At 41.7% G+C, this 13,747-nt stretch overlaps 1 protein-coding gene across 6 annotated transcripts; it reads right to left on the reverse strand.

The window, feature by feature from the left end:
• Positions 1-914: 914 nt before the first annotated feature.
• LOC123771250 (zinc finger protein 271-like) lies at positions 915-13,492 on the reverse strand. Of its 6 annotated transcripts, XM_069305182.1 has the most exons (5): positions 13,363-13,488; positions 11,477-11,595; positions 7,571-7,677; positions 7,239-7,313; positions 915-5,816 (listed from the first exon to the last, which is right to left on the reverse strand). In XM_069305182.1, exon 5 carries the CDS (start codon positions 5,645-5,647, stop codon positions 4,490-4,492), a length of 1,158 nt encoding a protein of 385 aa, XP_069161283.1. In that variant the 5' UTR covers positions 5,648-5,816; positions 7,239-7,313; positions 7,571-7,677; positions 11,477-11,595; positions 13,363-13,488; the 3' UTR covers positions 915-4,489. The 6 variants fall into 6 exon arrangements, with proteins under 6 accessions (XP_069161283.1, XP_045619654.1, XP_069161284.1 ...); XM_045763698.2 differs by having other exon boundaries at positions 11,477-13,492; XM_069305183.1 differs by lacking the exon at positions 13,363-13,488 and having other exon boundaries at positions 7,571-7,673; positions 11,477-12,672.
• Positions 13,493-13,747: the final 255 nt, after the last annotated feature.

Here is a 13,747-nt window from a genome sequence, read left to right on the forward strand (position 1 = left end):
CAAATTATGTGAAAAAGCTTTAAAGAATTCTGATAAAGAGAAAGCTATAGGGGTGGTTTCAAATAGAAAACTGTCACCTGAGGACCATATAAAGAACATTGTATGAGGATCCTATACTATGCTTTCCAATTTCAGAATTGCTTTTAAATACAAGGATAGCAAAATATTAATGAAATTATTCATGGCCTTTGTAAGACCAAATTTGGAATACAGAGCTATGGTACCCATATCTGAAGCAGCACATTAACAAACTGGAAAAGGTGCAAAGACTTGCAACAAAATGGCTGTCAGAACTGTAAGACATGAGCTACAAGGAGAGGTTAGAGGTGATAAATATGCCAAAGCTTGAAGATAGAAGAAAAAGAAGTGATATGATCACTGCATACAAAATAGTAAAGGGAAGTGACAAAACTGATAAAGAAGAATTCTTGAAACCTGGAACCTCAAGAACAAGAGGTCATAGATTTAAGCTAACTAAACAAAACTACCAAATGAACATTAGAAAGTAGACTTTTTGCAGGGTGGTAGATGATTTGAATAAGCTAGGTGTTGGTGGTGACCAAAATCGTCAGTACAGTACAGTAATTTCAAAGTGTAATATGACAGAGTGTTGGGAAGACGAGACACCATGAGCGTAGCTCTTATCCTGTACTACACTTAGGTAATTCCACCACAAACACAAAATCAGTGTGTAACGACCTTTGACGCCTGCCTCATCTGTCACTGTGAGAGTTCTGTCAGCGAAACATGTTGTCCCGAGCCACATATTCTCAATATATTGATCTTCGATGTCTAGACAATCGATTGTATGTATAATAGGAGCGATATAAATACATATACAGTAATTTCAATACATTGATCTTCGATGTCTAGACAATCAATTGTATGTATAATAGGAGCGATATAAATACATATACAGTAATTTCAATATATTGATCTTCGATGTCTAGACAATCAATTGTATGTATAATAGGAGCGATATAAATACATATACAGTAATTAAGTCCGTATCAGGTTGCTCTTTTTTATATCAATATATATAGACACTGTCTCTTATGGGACCATTCAAGGCAGCTCATTTATATAGATATAAAGAGGGGTTGCCTCAAATAGGCCTATTCGACTATGTAACAGAGCTATTTTTACTGATATAAATAGCAGCTACCTCATATGCATGACTAAGACTTCTGTAGTTTATTATGTTCAAATGATAACATATAAATGATATGTTCAAATGTTTATTATGTTCAAATGTTAATGTGGTATGCTTCATTATAACCATATATAGTTGAGAAAACAAAATGAACATAACTGGTATACATATCAGGTTATTATGATGGAATTTTATGCGATGATTACCATATTCGCATAGTAACATTTATGACAATAACCGCATTCACATAGCAAGATAATAATGAAACAACAGCAGGGTTTTTCCATGTGTCAAGGTAAACTTTATTACATCCACATGGAGCTCTTCTATCCATATCATCACATTATATATATATATATATATATATATATATATATATTATATATATATATATATATATATATATATACTGTATATATATTTTATATATATATATATACAGTATATATAAAACCCAGATGATGATAGTTTAAATCTCCATATGACGATAACCACATTATCCTGTGAATCAACATATGACAGTCACCGCACTTTGTGGGGTAAAACTCAAGGTGGAATATGTTGCATATTTGTTGCATGAATATGTTTAACATACACAAGGAACTCACACTAACGTGATATATCAGAGAGAAAATCAACTGGAGCAATGTGGAGGTTTCAAACCCTCGACCTGGGTACTCCCCCAAGCCATACTCGACCTGGGTACTCCCCCAAGCCATACTCGACCTGGGTACTCCCCCAAGCCATACTCGACCTGGGTACTCCCCCAAGCCATACTCGATCTGGGTGCTCCCCCAAGCCATACACGTAACCGCTGAACTACAACATGTATAAGTTATACAACCTAGGATTCTACTGAATCCACAGGACATCTGGAGGCCTCCTACTGAAGCTTCAGCCCAGCATCCTTTGACGAGTTCTAAGATTTTGGTTTCTCTTGAATCCCAAGAGTGGTCTGTATTGGTTCCCCAACTTTCTGGATGCTGTCATGGTGGGATGGCAGAGTGTCACCCACTCTCTGCACCTCTGTGGGAAGAAGAGGGGGGGGGGGGGCAGGTTCTGGCTCTAGGTCCCAGTAGGCCAAGCAGAACTCTGCGGCCGACGCACACTAGTAGTTGGGAGCCATCTCGGGAAGATAGCTTCAGGGAGCCACTGGGGATCACCCAGAGATAGGTATTTCATTGCATCCAATGCTGGTTGCTTTACCTTAAAAATTTAACTCAAAATTCATGATTTATTAAGATATAAAAATAAATTAAAATACAAAGTATAGAATGTTCTCTGCACTTTCCAATGATACACAAAAAAAAATTATTTTCAATAATAATTTCAGGGAAATATGTCAAATTAAATTAGGTAAAATAAAAATAAATAACAAATAAAAGTAAATTTTTTGAGTTGTGGTTTTAAATAGTTCATATATTAAGCACAAGTATGCTAGAATAAGTAAATGGTTCATATAGTAAGCCCAGGTATGCTAGAATACAAAAATATATAAATGACATACTTGTTTGATGCTTGATGGGGTTCTGGGAGTTCTTCTACTCCCCAAGCTCGGCCCGAGGCCAGGCTTGACTTGTGAGAGTTTGTCCACCAGGCTGTTGCTTGGAGCGGCCCACAGGCCCACATACCCACCACAGCCCGGTTAACAGATATAAAATTTTAAATAACAGTCCAAGAGGAAACTGGATTGTTTCCTTCAAGGAGTGCCGGACCAACCGGGCTGTGGTGGGTATGTGGGCCTGCGGGCCGCTCCAAGCAACAGCCTGGTGGACCAAACTCTCACAAGTCAAGCCTGGCCTCGGGCCGGGCTTGGGGAGTAGAAGAACTCCCAGAACCCCATCAACCAGGTATATGTGGGCCTGCGGGCCGCTCCAAGCAACAGCCTGGTGGACCAAACTCTCACAAGTCAAGCCTGGCCTCGGACCGGGCTTGGGGAGTAGAAGAACTCCCAGAACCCCATCAACCAGGTATATGTGGGCCTGCGGGCCGCTCCAAGCAACAGCCTGGTGGACCAAACTCTCACAAGTCAAGCCTGGCCTCGGGCCAGGCTTGGGGAGTAGAAGAACTCCCAGAACCCCATCAACCAGGTATCAACCAGGTCTGATGGACATCATTATGCATCTCACAAAAAAGTGGTAATTTTTGCATTCTATTCACAGCTTTTCCCAGCATGTATTTAATTTTGTTTGTTACTACCTTCCAAGCAACAGTAACACTGTCAAAAGCATTAATATTGTACGACTGCCAGCACTCTCGTACTGTTCCTATTTCCCCATTGGTTTAATCTACAATTTGTTGCATTATCCAAAATGTGTAACATGCCTAAAACCTTCTTCTATGGCCTTTATCCATGTAGTATTTTTTGGGGAAGAAATTCCATTGTGATATGTACTAACAAAACTGAGAATATGAGAGGATAGCCAATGAGGAACACCGATTATTACAGATCAGAGCATACTAAAACTCAGTCAGACAGATAAACAACAATAGGGCGAGTGTATGTATGTATGATAAAGCAAATATTCGTATTCTCTTCCCATTCTCTTTTGTCGATAAACCACTCTGGATAATTCTTACAACCAGCCTAGTTTGTTACAGAGTAAGTATTCGTTAAGCGAGTTTCACTTTTATTTCTTTGTGCATGCAATAATACAGTATACAAACAACACATTGAAATGTCATTTTTTGTTAACAGAAGTGAGGGAAAAAGAGTGAGGGTTTGTGGGAGGCTTTCTTAAACATTTTGGGTACTATCACTTGCTGACATTTGACTCTGATGGTAACAGCAGTACTTTCGGGATTAAGGTTTGCAGGCCAAAGGACTTTGTCACATATTACTTGATTTGGGAATGTTTTCCGAGACACATGGACCGAGGTCGATTATGTTAGTGAACAATAAATTTTCTATGGGCAGCAGCAATTGACTCTAGCAGTGAAAGAGTTATAAATGAGGTGGGCAGCTCCCTCAACCCTGGGCTCCAGTAGGGCTGCCACATGTAGGAGGATGAGGTAGTTAAAGAGCTTCATTAGTTCATAATGACTCTTGGTGCAAGATGCCAAGAGTCATTTACAAGGAATGTGGCGTGGTATGAATGGTTTTGTGTCATAGGAAGCAGTTGTCTCAGTGGGATATAAGATTGCTCTTCCCCCATGTGCTTCCTGTGCCATTATTAGGGCAAGATAACTAGCAAGGTTACTCGTCTTTCTAAGGTTAACAGTCGCATAGTCTAGTATCTTGTCACGGCCTGGTGACTAGTATACAGTAGTTGGTGATATCCTTCGGACATTCACACTTGTATCAATTCTTCTCTTGGTGCAAACTCACAATAATTATTATTTATCAGAAAAACTTCCAGGACACTCGAGACACTGATACGGTTTGTCTTCTGTATGAATCACTGAATGTCCTAAAATATTACATTTTCCTTTAAGATTTCTGAGACACTGTGAAGGATCATCTGATTTCTCTTTGGTATGAACCCTCATATGTCTTGTTAAATAAGGTTTGTATGAAAAGCTTTTAGGACATTCTAAACAATGAAAAGGTCTCTCACCTGTATGGGTCCTCTGATGTGCAACGAACTCACTTTTTCTTACAAATTTTTTGGGACATTCTGAACAGTAATACGTCAACTCGCCCGTATGAACTCTTAAATGAATCACATATGTATGTCTATCTTTAAAGTCTTTAAAACACACTTCACACTGAAATGGTTTTTCACCTGTATGAATTCTCATGTGACTTACGAGGGAATATTTATATCTAAAAAATTTCATGCACTCATGACATTGATATCGCTTCTCTCCTGTATGAACTCTCATATGCTTTCTTAAATCTGTATTCAGTGGAAATCTTTTAAGGCATACCCCACACTGATATGCTTTCTCTCCAGAATGATACACCAAGTGTGTTTGCAAAGCACCTTTTCTTAAGAAGTTTTTAAGGCATAACGGACACTGATGTGGTTTTTTCCCCGTATGTATCCTCTTGTGTTTTACTAAATTAGACTTTTCCGTAAAATATTTAAGACACTCAAGACATTGATATGGCTTCTCTCCAGTATGAACCCTACCATGGCTAGTCAAATCATCTTTTCTTTTGAAGCTTTTAGTACACTCAAGACACTGATACGGTTTCTCTTCCGAATGAACCTTCATATGTTTAGTTAAAGATGTACTTGCCGAAAAGGTTTTAAAGCACACAATACACTGATAAGGTTTTTCTCCAGTATGTATCCTAATATGCCTAACTAGATCTGAATTAAGAGTAAAACTCTTGCCGCATTCGGAACACTGAAAACGCCTCTCTCCTGTATGAATCTTCAAATGTATCTCTAAAGCACTTTTTTGTTTGAACATTTTCTGACACACTGAACACTGATTAGGCTTTTCTTTATGTCTTTTTATATGTTTCCTAAGACTAGATTTATTTGCCAAGTTTTTAGAACATTCTGGGCACTCGTGCTCGGCTTTTTCTGTATGATCTGCCATGATGAAATAAAGTAAATTTATGCAATATGTTTAAGATACTGAACAATGAAAATGTTGTCAATACACAAATTCTAATTTGTTTACTTATCATATGTAAACATCTGAACACTACCGAGTTTCAATACCGTTCTGTCCGTGTACATCACCATAATAGGTTTTTCTAATCAATCTGAAACATAAAAGAACATTACGTTTATATTATATCTACTCACATTTACAGGTACAGTATTGAATTCTTAATATTATTAGAATAAGACTAGATTAATAACAGCCATTTCCCCCTCATTGACATGATTTACTACTAAAGGACACATGGCTTTACTACTAAGAAACACCCAGCTTTAATATTAGACACACACATGGCTTACTAATAAGACACACATGACCTTTAATAGTTCCTAACAAAACACTAATACACAAGATGGAGAGACAAGCTCAGATAAGAGGAAAGACAACTTACTAAGGGAGTGCCTTATGAACAGGATAAAGATTATAGTTGGAGAGGATATGGCTGGCAAGAGAGGAGTAGAAAGTGGGGTTCCCAAGTGGTCTCCTAGGACTGTTGCTGTTTTTAATATATGTAAATGACCTCACAATTGGAATGAGCTCATACATGTCAATGTTTGCAGAGGATGCAAAGTCAATGAAGAGGAAAGGAACCGAGGAGAACACCTCCAGCTCCAAGTGCACTAAACTCTTGGCTCACACCGCACAATCGAGCACAGGAGAGGCCTCAAAGGCAAAACACCACTTAGCTGATGACAGGAGACCAGAGTTAGAGCAAACTGAGAGGGCAACCAAGCACAAATACATCAGTATAAGAACTGATGGTGGAGCAACTGGCTGGCCTGGTCTGCCTCCCCCACTTTCCGTAAATGATGAGGAAATGTAGGTGGGGCAAACTAGCTTGTGCTAGTTTCGCAATTTTTTTATTGTTTACATTGTCAATTATATCAATTGTTATGTTATCAATTATATGTTATTTATCAATTCTGATTGAAATTACCTACTTAAAATTATCTGCTAGATTAAGGACCTGCCCGAAACGCTGTGCGTACTAGTGGCTTTACAAGAATGTAAATACTGTACTATCCAATGTATTCTCACAAACCCAATGTACCTTCTTGTATATATATAAATAAATAAATAAATAAATTGTTGGGAGAGTTCATTTGCCTGTTTTGAGTCTGGTTTTCTAACAAGCAGTATTCAGTTTTGTTTTGCTGACTATCTGGGTACCTTCCCTTGATGATAGCTGACACGAATAAATTTACTAAATTTTTCATAGAGCCCACTGCTCCCTGCACCTCTTTGAGGGGGCCAGGTTCTGGCTCGTTGTCCCCTTGAGGCCAACAAGAACTCTGCGACTGATGGCACATTGTAGTCTAGCACTATATCGGTATAGTAGCATCAATGACCCACAAAAGGCTCTTCCCAGAAAACAAAGGTGATATTTTAACTACATGAAAGGTACTGGAGAGGCACAGCCAATGTGGACAAGGGCAGCTTAGTTAAACTGAAAGGTGATAGAGAAAAGGGAACATTGGTGAATATACAGTCAAGTTGAAGAAATGTAAGAAAATTGTCGTACCATGTACAAGTGGTCTGCAAATACTGGTAGAATGTATTGAAGGTAGAAGCTGTTGAAGCCACTTCCATCCATAACCTTAGGAAAAAATATTATATTTGCTTCAATGTCAAGAAATTAAATTAGTGTGCCAAGTATATATGGTACAAGTAATGGTATAAAGAGCCATGTAGTCACTGATAAGCATTACAACACATGTATTTCGGTACTCAAACACACATGGCATACTATCAAAACATGTGGCTTACTACTAAAGGGGTCTATGAAAGAATTTGACCTATATAAATAATTTGCCCATCTATGAACATTATTTGTTATTTTATTGGGTCACTTACGTGAAGCAATAATTCACTGTAGAATATACCATTGTGTAGCAGAGGAGTTTATCGTAAAGAACTTTTGTGCAGTTTTTCTCTAACTTGACTCGCCGTCAATTTTCTTTCTGGCAGAAAAAAAATTAATAGTGGAGAGTGTGATAAAAATTATGAAGGGTGGAAATTGTAACATTTTGTAAGTGTAAATGTAAATACTGTACAATTAGTTTTTCTGGTGCAGATGGAGAACAGAATGCCACATGGAAATAGTAAGCATGTCGGTGTAGAGGTAAATGGTGCAAAATAAACGCGTGAATAAACAATGTATATATAAACTATAAAATGCAGTGGGGAAAAAAATGAAATGGGTGTATGAAGGAATTTCTTCACACACATTGTCAAGGTCATGATATTAGCATGGTACAATAGTCCAAATGTAATGAACAAGAACGATAGGGGTAGTTTAGTTTAGTTCATTTATTATGCACCCCATACCCATCCCGTGGGCAGTAGTGGAAAGGGTTACAGAGGCACATAATGGGCTCAGGGACTGAACCCTACAATTCATTTAGCTAAGCAAGTTGCAATCTTGATGAGCTAGTTACAAAATTTAATATAAGTCGTCACATCAACAACGGGTTCGAGATCGACCTCAAGTACAGGTTCTAAATTAAGCAACTGACATATGTGGAGAGCTAGTGTCACAATTTATATGTTTGTCCTGCACACCGCCCCCCCATCCAGTGGGCAGCAGTGGATAGGTTACAATCACTCAGTTACTACCTACAGTTAGCAAACTGGGGATATTTGGCTAAAATTTCTGGTAGCAGATCATTTTGAATTAAATATTTACACATCGCTGGAACATGGGTTATAAAATTGTCTCTAAATTCACGTATCTTTTCGGGTAATGGTCTAACATTACGAGTCCTGTAGTACAGTGGTCTATACTCTTGACTCACAGTTGGGGATCTTGGGTTCAATACCCAGTTGGGACAGAAATAGTTGGGCATGTTTCCTTTACCCAAATGCCTCTGTTCACCTATCAGTAAATAGGTACCAGGGTGTTAGGCAGCTCTTATGGTTGCTTGGGAAAGGCCATTAGTTCAACACAGTAGGACCTCGATACACGCCTAAGTACAGTACTGTATAGGCTTCCCATCTCCTATAAAGGCAATTAGGGGACAGGAAGTTGCCATATCTGATGGTTGTCAGTACCAGACCATGACACCAAAACACCACCTATACCACCTGCACCAGTGCATATAACAATACTATAAAGATGTCAGGATCTTTGAATATACTGTACATTGAAGTACTAAATTCATCTAATATTATTGGAATAAATATTATAATGTTCTGTCTTCTATAAGAGTGCACATAGATCCTATGAAAAAGTCCAGCATAGAGTGTAATGACGCGACTCTTTCTGTTGGCTCCCTCGGTGGCTTCCTGAGCTACCTACCTGGTTACCTCCAAGCCTAAGTACGCCACCAGGCATATAACTCACAAGTGTTTACTGGTGATCAGGACCAGAACCTGGCACCCTTAACAAAGGCAATGGAAGTGTGGGGATACAAGATCACCACAGAACTGAAGTTAATTTCTAAATTAACAGGGAGTTCAGTTAATTAAGAAGTTAATTAACTAAATTAATTACTAAATTAACAAACTACCAGATAAGTAAGAGTGTACCAACACAAGCAATTGCATGGACCACATTTGTAACCTAGGTGTGAACTATGTATACAATTATTGTCCAATTTCCAACTGCTAATTAGCAAACACTCACTGGCCACCAGATGGTAACCCCTGGCGACCTAATGGTTATAGCCGGCCACTCCCTGTCAGACGTGTGCCACCCACAAAACCCAGCACTGAATGTAATGAAGTGCCAGTTTCTAGGCGAGCCTCGGAGGCTCCATGAAGCTATAATACTGATATAGTCCTATCCTACTTGGGGTCATCAGTCACAGAGGTCTTGTTGCCTACCAGGAACCAGACCCAGAACCTGACCTTCTCTTGAGGTTATCTCGAGATGATTTCGGGGCTTTAGTGTCCCCGCGGCCCAGTCCTCGACCAGGCCTCCACCCCCAGGAAGCAGCCCGTGACAGCTGACTAACACCCAGGTACCTATTTTACTGCTAGGTAACAGGGGCATAGGGTGAAAGAAACTCTGCCCATTGTTTCTCGCCGGCGCCGGGATCGAACCCAGGACCACAGGATCACAAGTCCAGCGTGCTGTCTGCTCGGCCGACCGGCTCCCATTGGTGGAGTTCAGATACAGCAGCGAGAGGGAGAAGTTTTACCTGTCAGCTACTACATCTACAAGCTGAAGCCTCACCAGCAAAACTACAGCACCATAGAAAAAGAGTTACTAGCCATCGTACTGTGCCTACAATGCTACGAACCGTATATACTGTACAGAGTCACCAGTCTATCACTATTTATTCAGAAAACAATCCTCTTCGATTTCTACGACAAGCCCAATTCTCCAATCAACGTCTAGTCTGTTGGGCCTTGTATCTACAAAACTACAACCTGATGATATTCTACATCAAGGGATCCGACAACATAGTAGCAAATGCATTATCCCGTGTTCATGAGGTGGAACCTCCCACTTCCACCATTCCTTCCATATCAACATCTCGGGCAATAGGAAGAGGCTTCGAGGAGGAGCTGTCATAATTCTCCAGCATAGCAGAGAAAACTGCCTCTTCCTTCTCACCTTCGTTGTTCATCACTCTGCATACCGCGTATTACGACCAGAATGGAATTCAACCCAGACGAATGTCTGGACACCATCAATGCTCTCTAGTATACCCTCTACCCAGCCCGAGAGCCACAGGCAGGTGGTGGCGGCAAGACCTGCCAGTTCCTTGTTACATCTAGGTAACCACCTGTTATGTTGCCGGCTCATCGTTCCATGTCTCGGTGACAAAGGGTGTATATACCCCATGAACTCGGTCACCTCAGCAGTCTCTCATCAGGTGCTCAGGGAATATTAACATTACAGCCTCTGCCTGTCGCTTACCTCCTGCTTCTTCGTGTGCAAATTTGAAAAGTTTTTATGTAAATAATTTCAGTGTCACCCATATTTTTATGTTAATGTAAGTTTGTATACATATATTTTTGTCTGATTATTATTTCTCATGAGTGTTAGCCAAGTACTGTATGTCACATAAGGGGTATTGTATATTTTTCATATAATAATAATAATAATGTTTATTTAGGTAAGGTACATACATACAAGAAATTTTTACAAAGATTGGTGGACTTATAGATAGAGCTAGTACATACAATGCCTAAAGCCACTATTACGCAAAGCGTTTCGGGCAATATGTTATTTGTTCATTTTGATATTAGAGTAAATAGTCATAATTTTTCACTTGAGCATTCCTTCACTCATGTTCAATTTTCACACTGCAAAGGCCAATGTGGCATTTTTTTTTTAACGCGAAGTGCGAGCCACATTCCATCTGCCCAGTATAGCCGCACTACTGAGTCACATAACATAGGAAAGAAGAGTTTGGGCAACATTCTTTCACTTGATGATGCTGTTCACCTAGCAGTAACTAGGCACCTTATGGATTGCACCCTAGGATGACCCCGATTGGAAGCAAACTACATCTTATACAAGACAGTTTATCAACAGTTTTAAAACCTATCTAACCCAGCCTGATTAATAATAATAACCTAACCCAAATCAACCAAGCTATCAAATATATTCTAATACAATGATATATACAGGTTTTGACAATCAGAAAGCACGTTTTGTTAAAACGCTTCTATGATGTGACTATATTCCCCCTTCAAAGGCTCAATTCAGTCTTCCTGTCCCTCACAACGTGTAACCAAACCATCTGTACAACCCCCCAGTTCACAATTACAACTCCCGTGACACTAACAACTGCTTTAAATACATACCTTAAGTGTTGGAATTATGGGTTTGAGTTGCTTGTAGCGGGCAGGAGTAGAGTGACCAGGTGTATGACGAATGGGAGGCGAGCAATGGCGACGATTCCTGTAGGATCTTCTGGTAGGATCTGGTGATTTTATAGATTTATGAGCACCGACAGCAATGGTGCTCGCTATGTTAGGTAACACTTAAGACACTCAGGCCCATACACCCGGTGTCTGACTGTGTAGGGCAAGACTCAGGTGCCTGACTGTGTAGGCCAGCACTCAGGTGCCTGACTGTGTAGGGCAACACTCAGGTGCCTGACTGTGTAGGCCAACACTCAGGTGCCTGACTGTGTAGGCCAACACTCAGGTGCCTGACTGTGTAGGCCAACACTCAGGTGCCTGACTGTGTAGGCCAACACTCAGGTGCCTGACTGTGTAGGGCAGCACTCAGGTGCCTGACTGTGTAGGGCAACACTCAGGTGCCTGACTGTGTAGGGCAACACTCAGGTGCCTGACTGTGTAGGCCAGCACTCAGGTGCCTGACTGTGTAGGTCAACACTCAGGTGCCTGACTGTGTAGGTCAACACTCAGGTGCCTGACTGTGTAGGCCAACACTCAGGTGCCTGACTGTGTAGGGCAACACTCAGGTGCCTGACTGTGTAGGGCAACACTCAGGTGCCTGACTGTGTAGGGCAACACTCAGGTGCCTGACTGTGTAGGGCAACACTCAGGTGCCTGACTGTGTAGGGCAACACTCAGGTGCCTGACTGTGTAAGGCAACACTCAGGTGCCTGACTGTGTAGAGCAACACTCAGGTGCCTGACTGTGTAGGGCAACACTCAGGTGCCTGACTGTGTAGGGCAACACTCAGGTGCCTGACTGTGTAGGCCAACACTCAGGTGCCTGACTGTGTAGGCCAACACTCAGGTGCCTGACTGTGTAGGACAACACTCAGGTGCCTGACTGTGTAGAGCAGCACTCAGGTGCCTGACTGTGTAGAGCAGCACTCAGGTGCCTGACTGTGTAGGGGCAACACTCAGGTGCCTGACTGTGTAGGGCAACACTCAGGTGCCTGACTGTGTATGGCAGCACTCAGGTGCCTGACTGTGTAGGCCAACACTCAGGTGCCTGACTGTGTAGGCCAACACTCAGGTGCCTGACTGTGTAGGCCAACACTCAGGTGCCTGACTGTGTAAGCCAACACTCAGGTGCCTGACTGTGTAGGCCAACACTCAGGTGCCTGACTGTGTAGGCCAACACTCAGGTGCCTGACTGTGTAGGCCAACACTCAGGTGCCTGACTGTGTAGGCCAACACTCAGGTGCCTGACTGTGTAGGCCAACACTCAGGTGCCTGACTGTGTAGGCCAACACTCAGGTGCCTGACTGTGTAGGCCAACACTCAGGTGCCTGACTGTGTAGGCCAACACTCAGGTGCCTGACTGTGTAGGCCAACACTCAGGTGCCTGACTGTGTAGGCCAACACTCAGGTCCCTGACTATGTAGGGCAACACTCAGGTGCCTGACTGTGTAGGGCAACACTCAGGTGCCTGACTGTGTTGGGCAGCACTCAGGTGCCTGACTGTGTAGGGCAGCACTCAGGTGCCTGACTGTGTAGGCCAACACTCAGGTGCCTGACTGTGTAGGGCAACACTCAGGTGCCTGACTGTGTAGGCCAACACTCAGGTGCCTGACTGTGTAGGCCAACACTCAGGTGCCTGACTGTGTAGGCCAACACTCAGGTGCCTGACTGTGTAGGCCAACACTCAGGTCCCTGACTATGTAGGGCAACACTCAGGTGCCTGACTGTGTAGGGCAACACTCAGGTGCCTGACTGTGTAGGCCAACACTCAGGTGCCTGACTGTGTAGGCCAGCACTCAGGTGTCTGGTGGAGGACAACCAACGAACACTGAAGAGGCAGCGACGGGACTAAGCTGCATGTGTCCTTGATAGTAGGTGCAGTTTTTAGTGTGTATGAAGGAGCATTTGTCCTGCCAGTCTGAGCCTTGAGGCACCTTTGTTGTTGTGGTGGGCTAGGGGTAGCTACAGCACTGCTCCTTATTATATGAGGGATGATAATAATAATAATAATAATAATGATAATAATAATGAATAATAATAATAATAAATTAAAAATACAGTAATAATAATATATGAGTCCAAAATAAAGAGGTTAATCACCACAAGGGTACGATCCCATGGAACAGCCTACCCGCCGAATCCGTAAATTTTAAGATGCAACTTGAAAAAAATCGTAAGGACAAATCGTGGGACATTTGACAAGCCGCCGGTT

This window comes from Procambarus clarkii, chromosome 54, assembly GCF_040958095.1.
Source record: "Procambarus clarkii isolate CNS0578487 chromosome 54, FALCON_Pclarkii_2.0, whole genome shotgun sequence".
In the NCBI taxonomy this organism is placed as follows: Eukaryota; Metazoa; Arthropoda; class Malacostraca; order Decapoda; family Cambaridae; genus Procambarus; species Procambarus clarkii.